This window comes from Meleagris gallopavo, chromosome 12 (assembly GCF_905368555.1).
Source record: "Meleagris gallopavo chromosome 12, MGAL_WU_HG_1.1, whole genome shotgun sequence".
NCBI lineage: Eukaryota > Metazoa > Chordata > Aves > Galliformes > Phasianidae > Meleagris > Meleagris gallopavo.
The window spans coordinates 11,980,108-12,007,330 of NC_139415.1; the positions used below are offsets into that span (position 1 = coordinate 11,980,108).

Below are 27,223 nucleotides of genomic sequence, written 5' to 3' on the forward strand. Positions count from 1 at the left end.
TTTTTTTTTTTTTTTTTTTTTTTTTTTAAAGTGTTTTGAAATGTGTTCTATGGGTTGAGATGAGTGGAAACAGAATTAACCAGCATAGGAACTGGTTTAAACAAGCTCCCTGCAATCCATGTGCATTATGACTTTGTCTTTAAAGTGACAGCGCCAATATTTGCAGCTCTGGGGAAAGGAAACATCTTTCACAGCACTGTGCCTAGGTAAGAATGAAGGTGAAATTCAGCCACCCTGCTCACCACAAGCATTGCAGAGCACTCATAACAGAGGATGCCAACTCATCTCTGTCTGCTGGTGTATTCAAAGTCATAGGAAAATGACTATGTGTGGTAGTCCAGAAAAAGAACACTGGGAAACAAAAGAGCTGAGAACACAGGCTCAGGATGAATTCTCCCTTGAGGGACATGAGTTCTCCATCCCTGCCACACTGCCCACAGACCACACAGGAATGATTTCTGATGGCAAGAACGGTCAGACAAGAAGCAAACAGCTCCATGGCCACTGCCAGGAGTTTACCTGGGATGTTAAACACCTGGGATTTACAGAAGAGCAGGCACTCATAAGGCTGCTAAGCTGCCTAATAAATTGGAACCAGGAATTACTCTCATTCATCTGTTGGCTTAAAAAAAAAAAAAAAAACTGAATAGTTTTCAACAAATCCAAAGAAATTTAAAAGGTACTATTCTACAGTTGAGTGCTCACAGCCCACAAAAATTCGTTTCCCAAAGTTCAACTATTCCGAGAAAAAACCTGCTCAGTCAAGCATGAACATTTATAATCATTTCTGCTCAACTTTTTGTTTTCTGCCCATGCATACAAGGAAATGAAAACTGAGGCACAGGCCAGGGGGCTGGTAAATAAGCAGAATAAGTTCTCTATATATTAGAGAGATGGAGGAGCACAAGTACCAGCAGACAGGCCCAGCCCTAAGATATATGTTTTCCATTACTTAGTGCAGAATAACTGTCACATGGCAGGAACCTTATGTTTATGGGGAGAACAGAAGGAAGGGAGACACGTGATTGGTCTAACCTCAAGAATACAGCTTTCCGGAAAAAAAAGATCCTTCTGTCCCACGGAAAATACTGACTTCTTTGCAAAACATATCAATTTAAATCTGAAAAAAAATACATTAGATTCAAGCTGTCACCATAATTTGCTGTGTGAACTGTAGCTCGAATGCCATATGCTTTCACTCTGACCTCCAGGTGAATCTTACTGCCCAGAGTATCCTTCTCACAAAGTCATAGAACGACTTGGGTCAGAAGGGACCTCAAAGATCACCCGGTTCCAACCCCTTCCATGGGCTGGAAGTCCCCATCAGCTCAAGCTGCCCAGGGTCCATCCAACCTGGCCTTGAGCACCTCCAGGGATGGGGCACCCACAAAATGCTCTTCCCTTTTGGTAGGGGTAGGACACTCCTCCAGAGTTTCACAGAAAACATCACCCAGCCACGGTTCTGTGGGTAATGAAATTCTGTGATGGCATTTGAAAAGAGATACCCAAGAGGTTTGATTTTCCCATGACGTCTCAGAACACTGAGTAAATTATTAATATTTTAAAAGAAGGCATGCTTAATTGAAAATACAGATTTTCATCAAAGGTCAATATCTATGGAAACTAACTGGTAGTTCTGATATTCGCAGGGGTTAACTTAATGTGAAATAATAGCGCAGCCAGGAGGTCAGTAGGGAAAAATCAAATCCATCCCTACTGGACCTTCATAGGAGTACTGATAAGGACAAGGCTACATCAGTAGTTTTGACAACAATTTTTTTGTTCCACTCCACAAAAGCACCCACACTTAGTATGCAGCCTTGCTGACAAAGTCTTGACTCCTGCTCAATGAATTAAGTTATAACGTAGGATCTCTTGGCTAGCAAAATAGGTATACAAGCTTCTACAGAACTGTTATTTCAGTATTAAATCCACAGTACTATTTTCTCAGCACTAGGGACTCGGCAGGGAACTACAAAGCCTTCTAACCAGAGAGTGATCAAAATCCCCCCATATCCCCAAATTAAAAGTTGCCAAAATTTCATTCCAAACTGAATTCACCCTTCCTCAGAGCCCCACATCACAGTGTGAGATAACTGGTAATGTCCATTGGTGCTCACTTCTGCCATAGACCTCAGCTCAAGCCAAATAGGGTGGCAGGGACTTCTGGAGCAGCAGCACAATCTTCCCCAGGGCAGCACAAGTTACAGCGACTTCTGGGGACTAAAAACCTCTGGTCAGATCAGATGAGCATCACAATCCTACCCCACTCCTTAGTGATCATTTTGCTGGCCCATATTTGCTGCTCTCTCCTAAGGATGGTTAACACATACAGTGGCTGCTTGGTTTCATTCACTTCATCTTCTCTTCAACTCCCTGCTGCAGGACTGGCTGTTGCAGTATTTTCTAAGCTTTCAGAAAATAAAAACCAGCCGTTCTTGTGCTTAAAATAGACTAGAGAGCCCAGCTGATTTATCCTTGTCCTGTAGGATTTAGGAGGTGGTGAGATTGGAAAACTTGAAAGGGAATAAATTATGAAAGTAGGTACAGTGATTTATTTGTTTTAAATAAAGGTCCTCAGCTCACCCTGGGAAGAATTCTCAGGGCAGATGGGACTCAGTGCTGGCACAAGGTGCTGCAAGGACACAATGCTCCAGCCAGATGTGAACTGCTGCTGAAAGAGCCCTGCCAGCAGCAGCAGCTCCTTGTAGATGGAACTGGGCAAAGCTGGCTGGGATCTCCTTACTGCATTGATGCAGTTATAGAGAGCAGCTGCACCATTTGATACCCAAATTTCTCTCTTGTTTAACATCTTCTCTTTCTCTTCTCTAGTCCCAGTGAAATATGGCTGGTTATTGTCTTTCATGTGAAGGAGGCATTCAACATTATTACTCTTTCATAGGAGAAACCTTCAATTCTTACATCTCCCACTTTGACCATGTCAAGAAACTTCCCTCACTCACTCTGTGAGCCAGGTCAGCTCCTCTCCTTAAGCACTGCCACACCAAAGCCATCCGAGACAGCAGCCAATGAAGGATCCAGCAGCATACCTGCAGTAAGGAGTCAATCTCTGCTGAAGTAATTTTGCTTAAGGATTCAGATAAGGTCAAAAGAAACCTTCAGCAGTGCAGACATCTGCATTAAGTAAAATAATTCATGTAGGAATCACATAATCACCCATACCTTTCTGGGTGATAAAACACCTACTTAAAGAATATTGCTCCTGAAAATCATCTCTTGCCTATAGAACCTACAAGTAGTAGAGATTAAATGTTATGGAAAATGAGTATGCATAATTTTCACTTTGCTTTGTGCCAGTAAGAGACAGGAAATGTTTGGACAGAGAAGAAAATTGGGATAGAAACAGTCTGCTCTGCCATTTGTCTGGTCTTTCACACTAACAGAGGAGTGGAAATATATTTATGATTGCGGAATGCTGATACAAGAACAGTGTCTGGACTTCTTAAAAGATGATATTCCAAGTGGATGGTGCTTGTGCACTCCTCTTTCTCTTTTGTTAACGTTTGTTTCCATTGTCTAACATTTTAGCAAGAAACAGAGCTGAATGAAGAAAGTGGTTGTCAGGGTTCTCCGGCTCATACCTCCCTTTGCTCAAGCTATGAGATTTCCAGCAGGTTGATTTCCCTCTGAGAACACATCATATTTTTTCTGTTCCCACTTGTAATGAGTTTCCCCAGTGTCTGACATTGTTTGTTTTGCAGGTGCTCAATGATGTTAGCAGCAAACATAAACCCCGATGAGGAGCAGCATGAGCCATGGAGGGACCCACCCCAGAGCCCGCATATGTTGATGTGGACAAGGGACTGACACTAGCATGTTTTGTCTTCCTCTGCCTTTTCTTGATTGTGATGATAATTCGCTGTGCAAAAGTCATCATGGACCCTTACAGTGCTATTCCCACATCCACATGGGAGGAGCAGCACCTGGATGACTGAGGGGGCTTGACTACACAGAGCCATAAGATGCTGCAATCTAGGAGGCCTCTTCCTATCAGGGAGGCAAGCAGGAACAGCCATTTTCAGATATGCAGGATGATGGCAATATATCTAAGAGCCAATAGTTCATGTGATTATTGCTCAATAGACCAGAACATCAGCAAGCCATTCTGGAAGCACAATAATACTATGCAGCAACCCTCATCTTAATGAAGATGGTCATCACATAACTCAGTAGCACAACGTCCTCTAGACTTTTCATACAGCTATAGCACAGTTTGCCCTCTCAACGTCTCCCACAAATTCAGGGCTTTATTCAGAAATTGGAATTTGATAAAGCAATAAGAATGTCTTCCCTGAATACAAGATTGCTTCAAATACCTTCCTGAGTCATTATATTTGCGCTTGGAAGAAAGGCAAAGTTTTGCAGTTGTGTCTGCCCAGGTAATGTTAGGTAGAATCATAAAATCATCAGGGCTGGAAAGACCAACAAGGTTATCTAGTGCAGTCATCAGCCCAGGAGAAGGAACACTAAAGCACCACGGCTATGAGCAAGTTTATTCTCAGTGAACTAAGTAGTGTCCATTTGCTTCCCCACCATAGTACCATCATATTTCTAGTGATCAAGACACAGAAGTACTCAAACTGCAGTTCCCAAGGGGGCTGTGGACTACGGTTGACTCTGCAGCATGGTCTGTCTCTATCCTATTCATGGATAACTAGATATATTGACATCTGCCATAGACCATCAATTAGCCCGATTTCTTGCATGAGCTCAGTAACTAACCACAGTTCACAGAGCAGAGCTTGGACACCACTGGCTTCAACTACAAAGAACTTGCAGTGTTTATCAAAGAGCGATTCCACACAAAACTTCATTAATCTCTTTGTTCAGAGACAGTTCAGTGGGGTCGCACATAGATGTTAAAGACAGTAAGCAAAGACGTTCCTAGTTTTGACAGTCAGATTTGTTAGCCCAAGTTACAGTAGCAAGAACATACATTCTACCTCGAACAAATTCAGTACCTTTAAAAAAAAAACTTTTTCCCCATGTTTTTGGTGATTATCTATGTATTTCCTTTACTCAGTGCATTAAGAAAGCCTTTATGAAAGAAGTGAAAAAGGGAACTTTGGAAATATATTATTTACATTTTGAAGAGTGGTAATTGAAGGTTTCCCACATCCTCCATTTCTTAAGTTCTAAGGTTTGCCCACAGCTGCCTTGTGTGTCTACACATATGGCTTAAGGGATCATAAAGAGTTGCTGAAGCAATCAGGAGTAGGTACTGCAACCACTGAATAGACGAGACCTAAGAGCACAGATTTGCAAAAAGGATACTTCATTTTCTCCTCTTCCTCACCATCTTGTTTTCTACATTCTTGCCATAAGACAACATAGAACAGATAAAAAAGATGGAAACAGGGGTTGGAGCAAGGAACCAGGACATAACAGTGTAGGCTGGATATAGACTCTGTAGATTGCTATTCTTGACCCTGACAGATTTGTTTGACCATTGCACGAGTCCCCTCTCTCTGTCTCAATCTTCAAACATGTAAAATTGGTACAATACAATTAACTTGTCCAGCCCTGTTTCAGCTATATCATACCGCTATATAAGCTCTTGAAGAGCCTTAGATAGAGACATGAAAATAAGATACTGATTTACAACTTCTTTATGTAAAACTAAACAGGAAGGTCTGAATCTCAATGTGCAGCAAGGGAAAAGGGAAGGGAAAATCTCCACAGCAGAGAGCTTGTCCAGACGTCTATGCACTTTTATTGAGGTCAGATCATCCTGAGTCATTCTGATTGCACCTGATTTTATTGCCTATTCCATTGAGTTCCAAGGAGTACTGACTACAGAAGAGCAGATTATGAGGTATATGGAAACTTTGCATGCACCTTTTGCCCTAGGCTCAACTGCACAATTTCAGCTAATCTCTGCTGTAGGAGAGCCCATTCAGGAGGGAGGAGATTTGAGGATCAGCTTTAATCCTGCTCTTCTTTACCAAGAGATCTCCACTACTTCAGTTATCCACTGCAGACTGCTCACCAGCCTGCTGTTCAGCTTCAGGTTCTGTTAGCTAATTAACCACTAGTAACAGAAGTTTTATAAGTGTGAATGTTAAAGTCCAACACTCTTTGAGCAAATATGCTGGTCTCTTATTCATGTGCGTGCCTATCCATACCATAGAAACCAATGCGCCAGCTCACAGGGCATTGCTTTCATTCCACTGACATTTAGAGCCTGTTTTTTTGTCATTAAGTTCCATATTCCACTTTGATACCAGTGAGGCTACAGAATATACAAAGCAAGAAGTAGTAAAATAACTATTTCCAGGCTACAGAGACTTCTGTATTTCAGGTTACCTGGCTATATTCACAACTGACACAGCAAGAAAAGTGCTTGACACTACTCCTGGTGCCAACAGTCCTCTCAAGGAGAATATGCATGCTTTGGCTTTGCTGCACACCACCAGTAAGCCCCTGTTCAGCTAAGGATTTATGCATATTCTTAAGTTTAAGACCCCGAACTCCCAGGGAGCAGAGTCAGCCCTGTGCTGTGCCTTTGGCTGGGCATGGACAGCAGCACATAGCCTTCAGGGGAAGGAAACGCATATGAGAGCAAAGGGTTACGAATGCTGGGGAAGCAAATAGGTTCACTTCACAAGAATATTTGTGGTTATCTCCCCTCTCTCCCTCATTCATCTACACAAAACATTTTAAGATTTTATTTTACTTTCTGTTTGCAAAAAGCCTCCCCTACATCAAACCTTTTCCTACGACTACCTAAACATTGGTGGGGTTGTTTTTTATAGTTGTAATGTATATATGTATATTCTAATTTCTGCCTTCCACCAATGGTTACCAACACAGCCTCACCACTCTAACTAAAAGCAATACCAAACACCATGCTGAAAGCAGAAGCTTCACCTTGCTTGCATTCTGGGTTGACCTGGCCATCCAGGACATGTTTGTTACTCCATCTCCTGGGAGTCTGGTTGGCAGGGCCACGTTCCTGAGCAGTGGAAGTTTAGTAGGGGCTGCATCGCTCAGTACTAATTGCAGCTGCATGTAACAAGTGCCTCTGCCAGTTCTGTTGTTTTTAATCATTATGCCATGTGACCGGCAATTGCACTCAGAGGAAATAATGCAAACTTACTGCAGATGTATTTACTTAATGCAATAAACAGCTTCAACATGGAAAGAAATTGTGTGTGTTGCAGTTCACTACTTGCAAGGATCCAAGGCAGGCACAGATCTCAACAAGCCACTCCCTGCACCAGAAGCAGCAGCTGGAGTTACCATGCTGCTCTCAGAGCAGCTCCTGAATGGATAAAAGCTCCATGCATCGGCATAAATCTGAGCCCTGGCCACCCCTTCCTCCTGACCCCACTGGCCCAGCCTTGCCAGCCATCACACTAATCTCTATGGCTCTCTTCTGGTTCTGCACAGCCCAGGTGAACTGGTCTAAATAAAGGATACCAAATCCCCAAATTTAACCATGCCTTAACGTGGCCATGAGAATACCTTATTGCAATCCATATTATTCTGCATGTTCACTTTTTTTTTTTAAACACCTTTCATTAAAAACAGTCGATACCCTTTGGCCACTGCTCCTTTTTGTAACCCAGGAGGAAAACGCTGATCACACGTGTGCTTTTAAGGCCACGCACAGTTTAAGACTTCTAGTTGCATTTACTCTCAGGGCTCATCTCAGTGCACAACAGCATTATGAAGCATTGAGTTATGCACTTAATTACAAAGCTCCCTATTTTGTACTGAAGCTTGGCCAGGGAGAAATCAAAAATCAAACAAAAAGTATTAAAATTGCATTAAGTGTACTGAATCCATAAGAAAAAGGAAGGGTGTTAAAACAAGTTTAAAACCCAAATGAGCTTTTCAAGCAGCAACCATCTTCAGACCAATCCCAGCACAGGGCCACACCTTCAGCATGTCCCTCACGTACTACCAAACACATCCAGAGCTTTCAATCAACTTTAGAGCCCAGAAATTATCTCTTTCTCACATAGCAGTGACAGCGTGGGCACCTTGAGCAGAGGCGGCAATCCTGAGGCTGAGAAATGGCCTCTTAGAAGGAAAGTGGATGCAAATATCACCTACTAACAGCATCCCTTCTAACAAAGTCACTGCCTTAACCCTGAACAGCTTCTGAAAGAGCATTTCCTCCACCCAGGGAAGGGGCCTATCCCTTCCCACACCGCATGGCCCCAAACTCCTCTGGGGTGGGTTTACCTTCCTCCAGGCCTCTGAACATGCACAGGGGAATTTTTTCTTCTCCACTTGAGTGACAATCTCAGCGCTGTGACGAAGTAGAGGAGCTCTGGTTTTAAAGCTTTACTTAATTCACTGTTGTTGTAAACTACTATACAATAAATCTAACGAAAGCAGACTTGAATCAAAAGCAATAAACTCCAGAAGCAAAAAGATCCACCTTCAAATCCAATTGCAGTAGAAGCTTCCAGAGTTGGAGAGGAAGCTTTTTGTAGAGAGGGTCAAACCACTCTAAATGGCCCTGTAGAAACAAACTCCTCCCAGCACCAGGTGCAGGCATTGATCCAAGATGTAAGCATTGTAAGCATTGAACCAAGGGCCCCGGGCTGAAGCACCCTCCTGCTCCACCCACCAGTTTCCCCCTCATGGGTGCCCTCCCTCAAGGGGAGATGCCTCCAACACCGTGAGCCCACATCTTTATCCTGCAGGTGAAAAAAAGTCACCTTGGCCATAAAAACCATTCCTTTCCTTTTTTAGCATCTGCTGGACTTTTGGCCTCTGGCCATGCAGCAGGCGGTCGATGTCTCTGAGCTCTGTCCTGAGCAAAGCTTTGGACTTCCTCCAGCTCATGTCCAAAATTTGCTCAGAGAGCTGTGTGAGTTCTGGGAAGGAAAACATCAATTTCTGGAAACCTGGGATTTCTCAGATTTAATCAAGTTGGGAAGCACCTGTGAGGCTATGGGATCACCCTGTCACCTCCTGCCTGTCCCCACCATTCTACAGAGGTTTTTGGCCAGGAACTGGGATTTGTATCCCTGGGATGGAAGGTGTAGCTGCACTGGCTTTGCACAATGGTTTTAATGGTTTCCAACAGACATTCCTGTACCCAAAGAGCACTGATGCTGCAGTCCTTCCTGGCTGCCAAATGACTTGCATCAAGGTCAAAACCCATGAATAGCAATGTATTGCCCTGACATCTCCATCAGCTCTTGTCAATAGAGATTGTTCCTGAGTTTTCAGAAAAGTAGCCTTCCTTCCAGCATACAAAACCCATCCGTGCTTCCATGGGATGGTAGCATCATGGCAAGATGAAATATGGGGCTGCCACAGCTTAGCATTAAGGATCACACGAGTTGTTTCCAAATCCAAGAGGGAATATGTCAGCTTGTGGTTGTCCTTCAAGGTCATTTGCCATCTAAGTCAGAGTGCATTAAAATAAGTATCTGTCTATTAGTTCAATTCGGAGTACCCATCAGAGCCCCCCAAAAAATTCCTTTTTTTTTTTTTTTTTTGTAAATATAAACAAGGAGCTGTTTTTCTGCCAACAGTGGAATGTCTTGAGCGAAAAATTTAAATTGATTTGAGGATGATCCTCCCAGCATCATTCTTGAAAGGGACTATTATTGTTGCACGCTGAGGCTGTCTGGGAGAGATCCCATTTCAGCGAGCATGCCCCGTTAGCAATGATTTATGCACTGTCACATTTGTTCATTAATCTTCATTCCAAATTCACTCTTCCCTTCTTCCTGGCCAAGGGGTCAGGCAACACACTCCCCCAAGGGTAATATTAAATATCAGCATGTCCTGACACCTAGGTTTGGAGGTGGTGCACCCAGACCCTCTCCTACAGGCAGCTCCACAAGTCAGGATCATAGCCTGCCCTCCTGCTGCCCCCAGCCCCAGCATAAAGGGCTCCTGGCTCTGGGAACGCATCCGCAGCCCGGGGACTGCTGTCCTTGCACGAAACCCACAGCTCCATCAGACCCTTCTCTTGGAGGACCGAGCAGATATTTGGCAAGATTCCCTTGCACCATACCAGAGTTCATTATCTGCTCTCCTGAGCTCCTTCAGTCAATGATGTCTTCTAATTGATGTGATTTGGCACTGGGCCATGGTGTTAAATTGATTTGTAGACCATGGGACAGAGGCAGATGCCCTTTTCACTGGAGAGAAGTGCCATGTACTTTGTTCGCTGCCCGCTGCAAGGAGCTGCCAGCACCCGGACCCCTGTTGCTCCCTGACAGAGGACAAAGTGCAAATCATCATGCTGGGGCTGCCACCCTCCCTATGGTACAGTGTAATTTCTGTTTTCACTCTTTTGAAAAGGCTGCTCCTTTAACACCCTGTTGTTTTGCAGTCAGTTGCATTGACCATCACGTTCAATTTTGTGTTTTTGTGTGTTGGTTCAGGGGGAAGATTCAGCAATCTTCCTCCAAATGGTTCTCAGGTTTTAGCACCCACTTTTGGGGTTTTACCTCCAGAAGATGAACACTGCGAAAAAAAAGAAGCCAGGATTTAAGCTCTGCGGTATCACCAACCCGGTGGAATATTTCAGTTTACTTGAAGACCTTTTTATAGCTGTGATAAAAATATTAATGTAGAAGAGATAAAAATCTCACTTTCTATTTAAATCACCCTATTCTCACATCCCAAGAACTTTAAAGCTGGGGTAGAAAAACTTTTCTTATCACACCAGAGAGCCACATTCATCTTGAAGATATTTATTGATAATTAAAAATAGTAAGTTTCCAATCAGTCATATAAAAATAATAAATCTGAGTTCAGTAGCACAGCTATGAGAGGTGAGGGAGACGTCCTCCTTCTCCTTTCCTTTACATTCCACCTTCTTTTACTCCTCCTCCTGGATGTTCCCTTCCCACAAACATCACAGACCTGATACAGCTGGGAGGATTTTTCCTGAGCAATGGCCAAATCCCACGCGGTAGCCACTGCCTTGGCAGTAACCTGGGGGCAGAAAACAGGAGACAGGTTGTACTGTGAGGACAGTGGGGTTCTGCCGTGATTGAATAGAATTATCCTCATGTGGATATTTGAGATGCACGTGCCCAGGCCTGCGTATGTTGAGATGTCGTGATGAGGCTATCCTATGGCAAGGATATTTCCATTACTTTTTAGATGCACAAACACAAGAACACTTTTAAAGTTGGATCCCAACCCATGAGCACAGTGAGGCTTTGTGGTTTGGTCCTTCTTGTCAGACATCAGGAAAAGTCATAGAATCACAAAGGCTGGAGAAGACAGCTGAGATAATCTCACCATCAACCCACCCCCACCATGCCCACTGAGCACATCCCTCAGTGCCACATTCCAATGGTTCTTGAACACTCCAGGGACAGTGACCCCACCACCTCCCTGGGCAGCTGTGCCAATATCTCACCACTATTTCAGGGAAGAAATGTTTCCTAATACCCAACCTGAACCTCCCTTGATGCAGCTTGAGGCCATTCCCTCTCATCTTACTGCTGTTCCTTGGGACCCCTTCTTCAGTACAAGGAGAACCTGGGTCTGATCTTCCTTCAGCACTCTCCCTTCTCATCATGGAGCTGTGATCTGCGACAGCTCCTGATTCAGGTGCTGCTACATTTAAGACTGTGTGTAAAGGGGGTTAAGAGTACAGCAGTCTTGAAATCTGACTGATAAATAAAAACTTCAAGAACTGCAGTGGGGGAAAAAGAAGTTCAAATAGGCCAGGACTATTGGTGAAACACAGCAATATGCAAGTTCAGTGAATGTGATCAAAGAACAAACGAGATGTGCAATATTCCTGCAGTCAGACCCAACCTGCAGCACTAGCAATACAGCGTGCTGGATTTTGTCAGCTCATCCATTTTAGCACCACCACAAACACTGCTCCAGTAAGCATCCTACCTACCTTCAGCCTCATGTTTTACTTAGATGCCCTGGTGCTCTACTGTGTTGGGTTTTCTCCAGTTGAACATTTCTGTGGTAGTGATACAGCTCGGTAACAGACCTTCAGCTTTCAATGCATTAATTAGAGCAGGCAATTGTAGCCTGCCAGCACATGCCACAGTCCTATTGTTGCTTTTGCCCATTGAACTTTCCTGCAAGGCTTAGGGTCGGTAGCTGGATCATTGCTAGAGGCCAGGAAAAGTTTAAATAAAGACAGTAAGGGCTGGGAAGGAAATGCTTTGCAGTGCAGAAGGAAAACAAAGTGGCCCATGCTCTTGCAAACACCAGCACTAGGGGAGATGCAGACAGATGCATCTCAATAACAAAACCATAGCCCAGCATGAAAGAGCTCTCAAGCACAGCTCTTTCAGAGGAATGGAAGGAGCTGGGGTTGCATGCGTGCACACACAGCACAGCCATGTCCTCAGCTGTCACAACACCTGGAAACGTCTCCTAGGTACAGCCTAAGAGCATTTCTCAGCCATTACCTGTTATAATGATTTCATCTCCATCCTGCAGGAATTTACGAGACTGTCCATGGCCAAGAGGAATTTCTTTTGTCCCGTTCCAAGAAAGTTCCAGCATGGAGCCAAAGCTCTCAGGCTCCTGCAGCAAAAGTTATCAACAGATGAATGTCTCTTTAGTAACAGTCCTACTGCTAAGCTACTTACTGCTAGAAGCACATTCATACATAGATTAACACACAGAATGGAGTTTTGCTGTTTATTTGCTTCATTGGTAATACACTGGCTTATTGCTTTGCTTTTGCATTACAATTCCTTGCTTGCTGTAAGCAGTCATGGCTTCATCTGGTATGTTTAAAGTGGTCCTAAATCCTTTACAAGCCGCTTGAGACAGCTACAGAGAGCATGGAAACAAATCTGGGGCACTCCTGAAAACCCATGCTTTCATGTAACCACACTGCACAGTTTTATTTATGTTTTCTTCTTCAGAAGCAAAGCAGGCAAAGGTTTGTAAATCATCAATGTCAGTCTGCAGCACAATGAATTAGGGGAAGCAGAAAGCACTGCAGAGGTGCTCAGAATGGAAGGACAGGTATCTCTGTTTGGAAACCACTTACCCTGAAGCTGCCTGAAAGACAGCATGAAGAGCAATTGTATTTGATGTTTCAGCAAGTGCCAGTACCTTACTCAGACATTGCAACTACTGACCTACAAGAATGATAGCTTGCAAACTTAGGCCTGTAGATGTAGTATTTTAAATCTGCTGAGCTGTTACTGGTGCTATCAGCACTTGAACACTCACAGGCCCACTGATGGTTCCTGATGCCAGGAGGTCTCCAGGTCGAAGGTTGCATCCATTGATGGAGTGATGTGCCAGCTGCTGCTTCATGGTCCAGTACATGTGCTGCAGGAAGGAGGAAGAGGCTAAAGCAACGAAGGACAAACCATTGTCACACACCTATGCAGAAGGAATCGCATTCTCTGGATGATGCTGGTCAGGAGATCCCTAAAGATGTTTCCTTATTTAATCAGGAACCTTCAGCAGCCTGAAAGTGACCCCCACAGCTGCATTTCTAGTAGTTACTGTGACATTGCTGATAGCTTTCTATATGATCATAGAATCATAGAAAGAATCATAGAATGGATTGTGTTAGAAGGGACCCCAAGGATCATCAAGTTCCAACCACCCTGCTACAGGTAGGGCCACCAACCTCCAGATCTGGTACTAGACCAGGATGCCCATGGTGATCAAGAAGCTGTTGCATGCATATAAACTCAGATTATAACATATAACCTCACCCCTTAAAATTCCTCCTCTTTCAGTTAGATGCCATTTATCCTCATCTTCCTCTTCAAGGCCAGCACTACTAGCCCAGGATTCATGATCAGGTCTAGTATTCTAACAGGCTTATAGAAAAATCTCCTCATTACTGCTGTGCTGACTGCTGATTTACTGATTAAGGTAATTACTATAGATGAACAGAGCCAAACGTGAACTCAAAATGGACTGAAGTGCTGCAGCTGGTTCACCAGCCCACATACTGCACCAGAGCAGACCTGGACACACGGCTGTGTCCCCATGGGAAGTACAAGTTGTGACTGCAAGGCTGTCTTCCACTGTGGCACAGCAAGAGCCCTTTTGCACAAATTCAAAGCTGAGCAGGAGGAAGAGCTGCACTCTTATTCAATGCTTGGGAGTTCCCATCCCAATGGAGGGAAGAGCTGCCACTACCATCCACTCCTCTCCCTCTGTTTGCATATGGTCTGATTTTTGGATGGTCCTGAGGTGCCAGGAGCTGGATTCAACAATCCTTATGGGTTCCTTCCAACTCATGTTATTCTGTGATTCTATGAACCTTACCCAAACCTGACCTGATCTTTGACTAATGCAAAAATCAGTGTTTAAAGCTGCCTAAGAGCTGAGCTGATGGCATCAGCAAGATTTCAAGCAAGTGAAAGAGGCCAAAGTCCTACCTTGAAATTGGACCTGCATATAGTAGTTGGCATGCTCATTCCTTCTCCTGCAGAAAATAAAACGCAAGAAACGGGGAAACAACTCATTTGTTTTGGATGAATGACAGAGTCTTTTCATTTTATAGATGGATGACTCCTTTTATCATTACAATCCCTAGCAGCAGAGCAGCAAATAACATTTTCCATTCCCTTAAGAAGGCCAGAAAACAAGTGTATGGATGGCACTAGCGTAACATCAAGCTACCCAATTCTGATCATTTCCTTCACTGTATGAGCAACAATGTGGGCAACAACTGGACCTTCTGCTCAGTGAGGCCATTAGCTGGGCTCTGTGCTGGGCTAACATCATGAATTTCTGCTCCCTCCTTGCCCAGCTTTTGCCCACCCATTCAGACAGCCCCCACAGGGACTCCTCATCAAAGGTTGATTATCTGCAATCCTCAGGTGGGCTGCATTCCCTCCTGTGTGCATCACTGGTTGGCCAAGAGGGAGTGTGAAGAGCTTTGCAAGAAAAGAGGAATGCAGAGCCAAGAGCAAATTGCCTCATGTACATGGGGGGCTCTGCAGTCCTTAGTTGGTGATTTCAGCTTTACAACTGGCACCACATTGCCGTACCTTTTATTGCAACAAAGAGATTGATGTCAAAAGTGTAGGGTTCTTCATCCTGAAGGTAGGGCAGTGGCTTGGGATCCTAAAATCATATAAAAGATGTGACAGTTTACACAAGCAAAAAGGAAAAATTCCATGTGTCATCTCAGTAAGTTCTTGTTAATGCAGGCTGTGTTGCACACTCCATTTACTTTACCATTATTACTGTTCAGATTATTGCTTTTCTTGCCCTCACACGCATGCTTTTAAGGATCTTTCTGAGCAGATGTGATATCCTGCAGATTCAGATTCCCTCTTTTGCACTTGGGCTCCAAAAGCCCTCTCCATCTTTTTGGCATGGATGTTAATCCAAAACTAATACAGTGCTAGCACACCTCTGTTCTGTGCCTGCTCAGAGAGTGTGGTAAATTCTCTGTAAGAACTTCATTATCTCTTTCCATTTTAACTACATTCTACATAACACAGATGTTTGAACAAAGTGCTCTGGCACGAACCTCTTCTCTCCCTCCTGCTTTCTGGATGCTAAGCACTACCAAACACGACCTAGCAGCTCAGTGATCAGTTCATTTTCAAGACATTTTGGAGGAGATGATATTTCTGCCCTGCTCGAGTGGGCAGGATGGCAGGTACCACATGGTTGTGCCGCATCAGTCAGCATTTGGATTCAAACGGCTCAAGCTTTCTTTATGTCTTTGAAGCAGAATCACACTTCCAAACCATTCAAAGTTTCAAGCCTTTTTCTCTTGCTGACCTGGATGGGGTTTGGCAGCAGGAATGGCATCAGAGCTTCCATGGTGACAACCCAAGGGGAAATGGTTGTGCCAAAGCTCTTGCTCAGGAATGGGCCCAGAGGAACATATTCCCATTTCTGGATGTCACGGGCTAGGAAGGGAAAATTGAAAGTAATGCCATTAAACATACTTGGGGCTGTACAGCCTTCACACTGGTAGAAGATCTCTGCACAGCTATAGAACGAGCTGTGTGGACTTGGAAACATTCTCACTACCAATTTACAGCCACTGTGCCCAAATTCTGGTTTAATTCCATCCCTTTCTCAAACCGAAGTTCTCAGACCGGCTACATTAAGTAGTCAGGGATAATTAAAGCAAGCTGGGTCATCCGTAACCATATTTTCCTCCTCAGTTCAGTTAAACTGTGACACCCAGCCAGGGGGCTGCACCAGTCAGAGGGCTCATTTCACCTCAGTAACAGTGCTTTTGTGTGCTTAAACCTCTGCATAGGCAGAGGGATTTGTGATTGCCAAATTATTTCCCTAATCCTGACATTGAAATCAATCCTCTGTTTAGATCACTATTCTTAGTGCTGCTTGAGCCCTGCTAGATGGATATTAGCTCTTTCATAAGTAAATCAATCTTCATTAGGCAGCAGTCACTGGTTCTACTGATTGATCAAAGATGGGTTTAGAAAGAGCCTAAGAAATGCAGGTAGTATTTCATTTTGATCCCTTTCAAACATATCCAGTGGTTTCAGTGCCCACCAGTGTGTTTTTAAAAAACATCATTCATCCATCTCTAGGGCACCCCATAATGCTGTGACCCCACCCATGGTGCTGGTTACCACTCCAGTCGTTCATAAGGACCATTCCAAAGATGTGCTCATGGGCTCTGTTGACTGGGATCGGCTCCCCGTGCTTATTGCCAGGTCCTACAAAGAATGCCTGAAGTTGAAAATCAAAGTGTTGGTTAAATATCTGAAGGTAGAAAACTTCACCCCTTCACAGAGGGTTACATGTCAGAACAACTGAGGTTGGCCAAGACATGGTTTTTGCATCCTTTCCTGTACTAATTAGACAAGGAACAACCTACTCCCTCTTTCTTCCCCTCCTTAAGACTTTGAAACTCTTAGGAGACTTGCATTTCCAAGAGACAGTCATTAGCAGGACTGTATCAAAACAAAGGAGAAAAATTAGTCCCTCCATTTGCAAATCAAATGCAAAATGAGACAAGCCATTGGCCACTCATATTTTCTGTGGGCTGTGAAGATAAAAGAGAATTAAAGTCATTGCTTTGCTCAGTGGGAAACTACAGTGAGAAGAGGTAGTGGGGAAATGTCCTTGCTGGGTGTTTACCATGACCTAGCATCTCTCTTACTCCCATATAAAACAACATAGGCCATATATATCACAACAGGGAACCCTAGAAAGCTCTTTCCTTTAGGACCACACTAAGCCACAAGAAGATGCACTGTCCAAGGATATTTAATTACAAATCCCACAGCACAGATTTTCGCTTTCTAGCCAGGATGAGGTGGCTTGGGTTGTACTTGCAGCAATTCCTGCTCCCCCTGCTCCTGCACAGCCTTTCTGGGCCTCCAAAACCCCCACATCCAGCTAAGGATCCTGGCTGCAGCTCAGTGGGAACTGCTGGCCAGGGAACAGGCTGTGGTGCCTGATAGGAGAACCTGCCATGTGCTTACTTCCAGGTTGCTCAGGTCTGACCAGACAAGTTGTTTCCAGTCTCAAAGCTGTATTAACAAAACAGCAGATGATCTAAAACGCCCTGCTGTCCTCAGAAGGGAAGATTTCCTCCACAGAAACATTCACTGCCTGCTATATGGAGTTATCAGAGGAAATGGATAAGTGGATCGTGTAATATTCATTTTAGAAGCTGATCCTACCTTTTCTTCCCTCTTTTTAATGTTTATCTATTAAAATGGCAGGGGAAAAAACCCATCTTACCATTTCTAACTCGATATCCAAACGCTTGCAAGCACCAAACACTGGAGGCTTATCTGTAGGCATAAAAATGAGTATTTTATAGGCAAGAAGCAAACAGAGAAATGAAAATGAAAACTGTACAGAAGAAACAAAGCATCCAATGCTGCCTGGCATGCAAACACAAGGCAGTTTTAGCTCTGGGCTTCCCCTTGCTCTCTGCCTTGACCCCAACTGGAACATCACAGACCCTACACTGCAATGTGCAGGGAAAACAATAGTTAAAAAAGGAGTAAGGGACCACGTTTAAGGCCTGTCATGGACTCACCGTTGTCAGGTTTCATTTGCCCCACAGGTCTCCGGATGGGTGTCCCGGACACCACAACGGAAGATGCCCGGCCGTGATACCCAACGGGCAGGTGCAACCTTGGGAAAGAACATCACAGAGTATAGGTTAGATCTGGGAGCACAGCACCCAAAGCACCTTCACGGGCTGCACAGAGTGCAAGTTTTGAGGAGCTGGGTCTGCACAGATGGGCAAAAACAGTTGCACCATCTGAGATACAGACACAAGCAAAATCCTGCAACCATGTAGCCGTGCTAATGCATTCCGGTGCCAATGTTCTGCTTAATTCCTTGGAGATTAAACCCAGAACACAATTGCAGAACATGGTTTCTTAGGTAAATCTGCCTTTGAACCAGAGGTTCATTGTGGTTGGTGCAGATGCACCAGCACAGGTTGGGGAAGCAGGGTTTGGGGCTCTTTTCTCAAGCTCTTGACAGCAGTTTCTCATTCCTCCAGTGTGAACTGAAATCAACGTTTTGCTGAAGGGTTACCCTGACCTTTAAAAATGCATATATATATATATATATACCTACGGGGTGAGCACACAACACAGCCACCCTCATAACCCACCAGTTGGGCATCAGAGCATTCTCCTTCCCCCGGAACATGATTCCAACGTTGGTGGCGTGTTGTCGCGACGAGTAGAAGTCAGTGTAATCTCCTGCATGGATAGAAACCCAGAGGATGTGGAGCAAAGGTGGGAAAGCCCCTCGTGTGCTGGGACTAAAGCTGATAAAAAGAGTGGGGAGGGGTGCAGGGAAGGATGCAGTGAAGGATGCAGGGAAGGGTGCAGAGGCGCTCAGCAGCGTTTGGAATTGTTGATACAAGGCTGCACGAGAGGAGCTCCTGCCGAAGCGGGCGGGCAGCTGCTGCCCTCTGCTGGGGGATGTTGTGCTGGAAGCCGATTTACAGCCAACTGAGCGTTTAATGCTGTGCGTAGCTTTGGGTAACATAAGAAGGACATAAAACTATCAGAGCATCCAAAGGAGGACAACTAAGATGGTGAAGAGTCTAGAGAGCAAGGTGTGTGATGATCACAGCCACAAAGACCCTTGGTGTTGCCAATCTGATGACAACGATTTCATGGCGCAGGACAACCCTTAACCCACATCCAGGAATTTTCTGGCTGATATTGAGCTTCCCTGGACTTTTATTCTTGCACTGCAGACAGCACCTACCATTCACTGCATACAACGAGCTACTTCTGGCTCCTATAAAGCCCACTCCCCATCACAGCTATGCTAAGTCTGAGCAACCTGGAAATAAATCAGGTCCTTTAGACAGGAGCAAAGGACAGAGCTGAACAGCTGGCAACCCACAAAGCTTACCAATGTGTGCCGGCAGGTGCATAGTAGCAGAAGCCTGAGGTACAAATGCCCTGAAATAAAAGACAAAGACTTCAGCTCTCAGAACGGTTTGTGGCTTTCACCCTGAAGTGGTTTACAAGTACTTAAGGGGCTGAGAATCTCTCGAAGCTGCTTGGAACTTTATTTTACTTTGCAAAGCCTTGCAGCGATTCCCTTCTGTTGAAATAAAAACAAGGGCACTGCTGGGATAGGGGGAGGCACGGGCTGGAGGTCCCACAGCCACCTTCCTCGTGGAGGCCGTGGTTGGTGTGCATGGAGCTGCAGGTGTCCCTTGGACAACTGGAAACTCTGATCAGCTGTAGGTGCCCCTGTTCAGTGCAGGGGAGTTGGACCAGTTGGCCCTTAAGGCTCCCTTCCAATCAAATGGTTCTGTGATTGCATTTGCAGGCAGTGAAGTGATTAACCAGAGACACAGCAAGGGGTGGGAAGCTGTCACTGAAGCTGTCATTAGGCACAAACAGCAGTGGGATCCCATTCAGATGGCAGGCAGCTGCCTCAGGCCCAGGCTGGCTCACCGTTTCCGCAGGCCTGCGTTGTCCCGCAGCGTTGGCTCGGCGGCTGACAGCAGTGACTGCAGCAGGGCACGGGCTTCCCTCCAGGCCGTGGGACCCAGCCCCATGAAGGCATTGAGGGTGGGCTGATGGGCAATAGATAAGAGACTGAGCTTTGCTTCACAAAAACATCCAGGGCCCCAGATGCCCCCATTGCATCCTCACAGCCACAGGCTCTGCCTCTAAGCGTAGCACAGCCAGTGGTGCTGGCCATGTTCCCCATGAGATGCCCCAAATTTGTGCCCTGTCACAGAGATCGGTTGGATATTAGGAAAAATCTTTTCTCAGAAAGAGCGACGATGCAGTGACAGAGGCTGCCCAGGAAGGTGGTGGAGTCACCATCCCTGGAAGTGTTCAAGAACCATGGGGATGTGGCACTGAGGGACATGGTTTAGAGTGGTCATTTAGAGTGGTCACGGGCATGAGCTGATATCTAGACTAGATGATCTTGGTAGTCTTCCCAAGACCACTCCATATGGCCCCCACAATGGGACTTTGGGAAACTTGCTTTTCTGTTTCTGCCTTAGATCCAAATCCAAAGCTGCTAGCACTGCTCTATACTGCACTAACAATTCAATGGAAAAGGCCTTAAGGTGACTGGAAATACTTTGCTCATTCTGGATGTTTCTTTCACTTCTCCTTATCACTCAAAACATGGGTGGCATTACTTCACTGTATTTCTGCTTTGCAACTACACCAGGCTAAAAATGGACCAAGAGCTTCAGTGCTGAATGAAAATCAGCATTCCCAGTTTGCTGTCTACATCTCATTGCTCATTGCTAACAACTCTCACGCACATATTTAAGAGCACGCAGAAATTCAAACTATAGACTAAGATAAATACCTGGTCAAAGACATGCTGGTGTTTGGCAAGAGCCGGTCCATTAAACAGGTGCTTGATAACACTGAGGTCCAAAATTTGGTCTCCAATTGCTACTCCAATCCTGCGCCGAGGCTGCAAAGCGGTGAGAGTGGGGGGAAGAGCTTACATTTGTAGCCAAAAATCCTTCAAAGAGCACATGGGGGAAGGCAGCAATCACAGGGAGCTGAATCCATGAGGACAGGATCTAATGTCACAGCAGTTTGTGAACATTGGTGCAGATCCTAACTGCAGGGAAAGCAGTGTAGGAGAGTGCCACAGTTGTGTTGCCTGACAGATGACAAACAAGCCCCCATTCATTTGCTGCAGTCCTGAAGGGCTCACCATGCTGGTGCTCAGAGCAGCACAGACCATCACAGCCCATCACACTGCAGCTCCACCACTGTGGGATGGAGATTTCAGAAACGCTGCCACGTTCAAAGACAAATTTCAACTACCCATGCCTTTAAGCAAATAGAGACAGAATGGTTACACTCATTAGGAAAACTAACTTTTTCTTAATGGAAAAAATCACTGATGAAAAACCATGCTATTAAACCTATTTTTTAACCTTGAATTTCCAAACGAGATATTTCTTAATCTTTAATTTCTAAGCATGATTCCCAATGCGATAAGGATTTATTCAGCAAACATTCCTGCAGAGCACTCTAAAGGTCACATCAGGTTAATTTGTAACTGGGGTGCACGACATCAACCGCCATAGCTCGAAATCAGGCCGACATGGTGCCATTTTTAAAACATTGTTCCCCCAAATAATTTCCATAAACCCTTGCCTGCCTTCTAATAAGATCTTAGCAAAAATATTTTCTTTGGTGAATAGTCTGAAGGTGAAAAAATAATCCAGACTGGTTAGATAACAACACATGCACCTAGGAAAAGATTAAACGAACCATCTCGTTTTGATCCGTGGAAAATATGAGATCAGAAAACACAATCTTTGGGCTTAAATTCTTTTTTAAACCAGTATCGATAAGCAGAGACAGCAGCAACCAGGAGATAGCAATGAAGTTTCAGTGCGCAGTCCTCCAGTCCCTCCTTCCCAGGTACCTCTTTTTTTTTTCCAGGGCCTGTTACAGCTGCTCTGAGGCATGGGGTGGCTGCAGGTTTCAGGTCAGCAGCTGCCTAACGGGGCTCAGCACCCAGGAACTGGGAGTTCTCCTCTTTGGAAAAGGTTGAGCCACGTTTCCTGGAGTCCCCAGTACAAGAAAGAAGCAGAGCTCTTGGAGCGGGTCTGGAGGAGGGCCACTGAGGTGATCAGAGGGCTGGAGCACCTCTCCTATGAGGAAAGGTTGAGGGAACTGGGCTTGTTTAGCTTAGAGAAGGCCCTGGGGAGACCTCATTGTGCCTTCCAGTACTTGAAGGGACCATATAAACAGGAGGAGGAACAGCTGTTTACAAGGATGGGTAGTGATAGGACAAGGGGGAATGGTTTTAAACTGAGACAGGGGAGGTTTAGGTTGGATATGAGGAGGAAGTTGTTCACACAGAGGGTGGCGACGCACTGGAACAGGTTGCCCAAGGAGGCTGTGGATGCCCCATCCATGGAGGCATTCAAGTGGCTCTGGGCAGCCTGGTCTGGTGGTTGGTGACCCTGCACATAGCAGGGGGTTGAAACTAGATGATCATTGTGGTCCTTTCCAACCCAGGCCATTCTATGATTCTACGACAAAACAGAGCTGGCTCAAGCCTTTGGGCAGCTTGAGCTTTGCTTTGGCACATTTAACACTTAGCTGCAGCGCTGTGCCCAACAAACCATAATGGGGCAGCAGCAGAGACAGAAGTAACATGTGCATGCTGTGCTCTGCTTTAGTACTCTTGCAACCACTCCACCCAGCTGGTGAGAGCAGGCTGCTAAAGGCCAGAACACGGCCCATACAAATACAGCTATTGCAGGAGACAATTCATTTAACAATAAAAATAATCAAAACTACACAAAAACCATTGGATGCAGCAGCCAAAGTGCTCCTCAGAAGTATTAACACTTTCCATTCTTTAGTACAGTTTTGAGGAGGCTGTCACCAGAAGCCCTACGTGAAGCAAAAAGCTGCTCCTGCTCTGCTGTCAGATCAGCAACCTGCACCACCTGGAAGGGTTTTTCTCATCCCACATCGCTGGGAGTTTCTCCTATTCACGGGATCCACACAATTACAACAGCCCAAGGACAACACGCGCTGTTACTCACCTCCTCCCTTGTGGAAAAAACCCCATAGGGGAGATTTTGCAGAGGGAAATCTGAGTCCTTGTCCACGTGGATGAAAGACATGCTGAATGCTCACAAAGACAGCCCCGACCTGCTGGGCCACTGCGTTCCTACCTCAAAGGAAGAGCCCCTTCAGATGTCAAAAGGGGGAGCACAGCAGCATCAAATCCCACCCTCCATCCGCAGCCCCAAACCAATCGCAGCCCTGCCCGCATCCCACCCCTCATCCTGCTGGCAGCAGCCGTAGTTAATTAGTGCCAGAGGTTTGCATGAGTCAGCAGCTGGTAACTGCTCCTGTCGAGATACGGGGCCAGCATGCAGACAGGCTCTTCCTGCTCGATAAACCCTTATGTGAAACAAGGGCCATCTTTCAGCAGCTCCATCCTTGCAGGTGGGGAAATCCCCGCAGACAGCTCCAGATGGGGCAGTGAGACCAGAGATGCCGTCCATTTACCTTCCACGGGGTGATTTACTTGACAGCAACTGTCCCCATCTCACCTCAATGGAGCAGTTCTTCTGCCAGCAGCTCAGCAACACTGAGAAAGTGCTCGGCTGACACCTCCAGCTGCACTTCACCTTCTTTTTAGCTTCATAATGCTGTACCCAAGTTACATTTTCGCCAGACAGCGCCAATAGCTTAAAAACGGGTTTGTGCAAACAACAGGACAAGGGCAGGGAAACCTGTGGCATCTTCTGATCACCAACCCAGCTCCTTACCCCATGCATGGGACACCCACATTTAGGACAAATAGAAACCAACGAGGGAATACTTGTGAAACTGAAACCAAATAGCAGAGGTATCACACCTTTTCAGTAAGTGCAGTTAGCTTGTGATTGCCAAGGCAAAGAACTTGTAAGAACTTACTTCCAGCTCAATTTTTTTTTTTTTTTTTTGGCAGAGAAGACTCATTAGAAGAAATAGAGCAAGCTGGAGAGGCAGAGATTCAGTGCAAGATGACACAACACCAGTGATGAGAGCCCATCTGTGACAGCTCTTCACTACTAGCAAAGACAGCTCACGTGGTGCCATCTGGAATGGGTTCTTATTTCAAACAATGCAATGCCTCGCACCAACTCCTGCAAAATTCCCTGTAAGCAAATTTGGTGCATCTCAGATACAACTGCTCCAGTGATCACTGAAAGTGTTTAACACTGTGAAGAAGTTTCATGCCAGGTTACAGGAATTGTATGCGTAAGCTGCATGCTCCAAGAAGAAAACATCTTGAAAGCACGGATCAAATACGCAGCGCACATCTTGAAAAACAAGATTTATGCAAGGGTGCTGTAGTGTTGTGAATGTGCTGGTATTAATTAAAATGTTCATCTGCTAACCTAATGCTGATGACAGAATATGAAAAGCATCGCTGGTTATCCAGGCTGAGAAGCAGATCAACCACCATGATAACATGAAGCCAAGGCCAAAGCAAACACCAACTTACTAACAGGGAAAGGTTGATTTCCAGTCCAAGTTTATATATCAGGACCATAATATCTTTCAATATTCTTTACTCGGAGCAATCTGCACAAGCCAGGCCACCAACAGATTTATTAGGTTATTTTCAGAATGTTATGTGTAGAAACAGAATTACCCAACTCTGACCCTGCCAGTCAGAACTGCCATCACACTGCAAGTCCAGTTTCCTCTTGGCACACTCGCATTTCCTACCTTATAATCAAGGGCCAGCAGAGTTATTGCTTCATAACAGGCAGCAGTAAGGGATTACATTAATTCCAAAGGCAGCTGCCCTTTCTTCTTCCAGTCTCTAAGATACCAGAACTTACAAAACAGTTGTTTTTCCCCCATTGCAAAATCTATGGCATCTCCTCCCTGCTTAGCCCAGAAGTATCACTGCCAGAGGAAATAAAGAGAGAAAAGGATACTTCTAGAAAAAGGAGAGACCAAAAATAGTAAAGAGGAAGTTGTTAAACTGAGAAGGAAAGATTTAGAGAAGAGTAAAGCAGTGGCTAAGTGAAAAGCAAACAGCCATGAAAAAAGAAGCTGCTGCTCTTCCATTCTCTATGCTACATAAGAGGAAGTTTAGCAAGTGCTCTGAGGAAATATAAGATCTTTGACCCATAGGTGTAGACCGCTACTGGGACATGGAGTCAATTCTCCCCTCCTTTACTACAACACTTTGCTTCATCAATTGTGAGTAAGCCACTTTTGCAAGCACAAGATACCTCATTTATGACTGGGTCTTGCAAATTACTCTCCATAGCAATCTGATAGAGAAAGCTCCTTCTGCTGTGTAGTGTTTGTGCTAAATGCTTTATCTACTAATTGCCAACCATAGCTTTTAAAGAGCATTCAGTATTTTAAAGGATGCAGCCAGCTTTGATTAAAAATTTAACATCTTAAATAAAGCCAGGCAATCCCATTTATTTCACAAATGCTCAAAGGCAGCCGCAAGTCACCATGTGAAATTTCAGGCAGGGATCAGTACCACCTGGAGAGAAATTCGTCCCACTTCAGTGTACTGCTAAGTTCTGTGATAAGCAACACTGCCTGAATTTACCACACTACACAAACTACTCAAACTTTATGTGGATGTGGTGGTAGAATGGCGAGAAACACTCTGGGTCTGATCAAACACACTGTCTTAAAGACAATGACTGAACAGTTACAAAATGGTAAAAAGCGTTCCCTCTACCCCCAGAAGAGGATTACTTACAAACCTGCAGATCTGCTGATGTGTATATGAAGGGTGGCTGTGGCAGCTTTCCATGTTGAGCCTGTGGATTTCAAATCTGAGAACACAGTCCCACTGGAGAAGCTGTCTCAGGACACATTCTGTCATCTAACTTCAAGGAGGTTTGTGCAGCGCTCTGTCACAGTGAGTCACAAACCCCAGAGCAGTATTTTCTAGGACCGGAGTCACACGTGCTTGGCTCCAGGGCCTAATCTCCAATAAAGCTGGAGACATTGCTTTTACCTATCTGTAGGCACGTTCCCAACTTAAGCACATCATCACAGATAACCCCACTCCTTCACATGTCAATGATGCTGCACAAAATATAAAAATCAGCCTATAGCTGGCACTGAGATAGTACAGCCTGTGGACAAACGCACTGTAAGTAAAGGAACCATCAGTGGAAGGTTCCCATGAAAACAAAGCAGGAGAGATCCAGGTTATTGATGCCGGTGACAGCCACAGGGGCTCCAATTTTTTTTTTTTTTTTTGATTTTATTTAATCAAAGTTAAGACATGAATAAACATAAATACAGCACAGGTACTTCAGATCATTCTTCATATTGTGTACAGACAGACTGATGGATGTAATACCAATGGAACCTGCAGTCAGTGAAGTGCATACAGCCTTCCCCCCATACACACAAAAACCAATTAAAAAAAAAAAACAAACCACACAGACAATCTCAGCACACACTCTCATTACAAATGATTCATACATAAATAGGTAGAGGGTGCAAACAAGCTAATATGCGAACATGTATAACCTCTCGTTAATGGGAAAAAAACAGAAGCAGCCATAATGATTAAAATACATTCAGTTACTGATAACTAGTTGTGCCATACGAGGCATTATCAAAAAAAAAAAAAAAAAGGAAATTGTGCTGCAGAGAAATGCTATATACAACAAGAAAATAAACTGCAAAGTTAACGCATGCATGTTTTATCCTGGAAAAGCACAGCCCTCCAATATTTTCTCCACGTTTGTTATAAAAGCCCTCTGCACTCAACTAAAATTAAAATGATCTTAAAGGATAATACTTGTAAAGTTTTACTTAAGTCTTCAGCCACAGAAAACTGCAATGAAAATAAATGTTCGGTCATTTTCAAAACAAAAACAAAGAACAAAATCTATTCATTTGATGACATGCATGATTAAAAGGTCTAGGCAAGGTACACTGCTCTACATTCCTGATGACTAAGGAAAAAAAGCTCAAGTCAATTTAATCTGCAGATGGTCAAAGGATTTTGTATTCCAGCAGGAGCAGCAGTTCAGATCTTCTGAATTTTTTCCCCCACAACTACAGGATTCTCTTTTCTGATTTTCTCAGCAGCATCAGCTTTGTAGTTGTAAGAGCAACTGTGTACATCTGAGTAGCGGTGCATACCGCAGTAAACGTTCCCACACCGGCACTCAAACCCTGCGGACAGAAACATCAGTTTAGGCAATTCCGTGTTCTGAGCATAACCATTTGTTTTAAATCCTGAACGTGTTCACTCACTGTCAATAAATCTGTCACCAGTGTCAATCAGACAAAGAGAAGCTCTGCAGAAAGCATAAGAA

At 44.7% G+C, this 27,223-nt stretch overlaps 3 protein-coding genes across 4 annotated transcripts in view; 1 reads left to right on the forward strand and 2 right to left on the reverse strand.

The window, feature by feature from the left end:
* Window positions 1-3,776: 3,776 nt before the first annotated feature.
* CTXND1 (cortexin domain containing 1) lies at window positions 3,777-7,089 on the forward strand. The gene has a single exon (XM_031555326.2). It carries the CDS (start codon window positions 3,777-3,779, stop codon window positions 3,954-3,956), a length of 180 nt encoding a protein of 59 aa, XP_031411186.1. The 3' UTR covers window positions 3,957-7,089.
* Window positions 7,090-10,678: 3,589 nt separating this feature from the next.
* On the reverse strand, window positions 10,679-23,108 carry FAH (fumarylacetoacetate hydrolase). The gene is made up of 14 exons (XM_003209517.5): window positions 22,952-23,108; window positions 20,734-20,844; window positions 19,854-19,975; window positions 19,300-19,349; window positions 18,542-18,632; window positions 17,954-18,051; window positions 17,650-17,702; window positions 16,530-16,629; window positions 15,703-15,833; window positions 14,958-15,033; window positions 14,343-14,389; window positions 13,171-13,272; window positions 12,393-12,510; window positions 10,679-10,938 (listed from the first exon to the last, which is right to left on the reverse strand). The coding sequence occupies exons 1-14, from the start codon at window positions 23,030-23,032 to the stop codon at window positions 10,859-10,861; spliced, it is 1,260 nt and encodes a 419-aa protein (XP_003209565.2). The 5' UTR covers window positions 23,033-23,108; the 3' UTR covers window positions 10,679-10,858.
* Window positions 23,109-26,133: 3,025 nt separating this feature from the next.
* The window catches only part of ZFAND6 (zinc finger AN1-type containing 6), a 33,964-nt gene continuing 32,874 nt past the window's right edge, over window positions 26,134-27,223 (reverse strand). For both annotated transcript variants that reach the window (XM_085234374.1, XM_003209518.5), the window contains one exon: window positions 26,134-27,080. In XM_085234374.1, coding sequence (XP_085090500.1) covers window positions 26,932-27,080 — 149 coding nt within the window. In that variant the 3' untranslated portion in view covers window positions 26,134-26,931. The remainder of the gene's footprint in view (window positions 27,081-27,223) is intronic.

What these genes read in the sequence shown, in the direction of transcription:
- FAH (XM_003209517.5), bottom strand. Translation starts at nt 23,032, where the DNA reads ATGTCTTTCATCCACGTGGACAAGGACTCAGATTTCCCTCTGCAAAAT. An exon ending in TTTTTTCCACAAGGGAGGAG is followed by an intron (nt 20,845 to 22,951) that starts GTGAGTAACAGC and finishes ACCGCTTTGCAG; the next exon opens with CCTCGGCGCAGGATTGGAGT. An exon ending in GCACCTGCCGGCACACATTG is followed by an intron (nt 18,633 to 19,299) that starts GTAAGCTTTGTG and finishes CTATCCATGCAG; the next exon opens with GAGATTACACTGACTTCTAC.
- CTXND1 (XM_031555326.2), top strand. Translation starts at nt 3,777, where the DNA reads ATGGAGGGACCCACCCCAGAGCCCGCATATGTTGATGTGGACAAGGGA.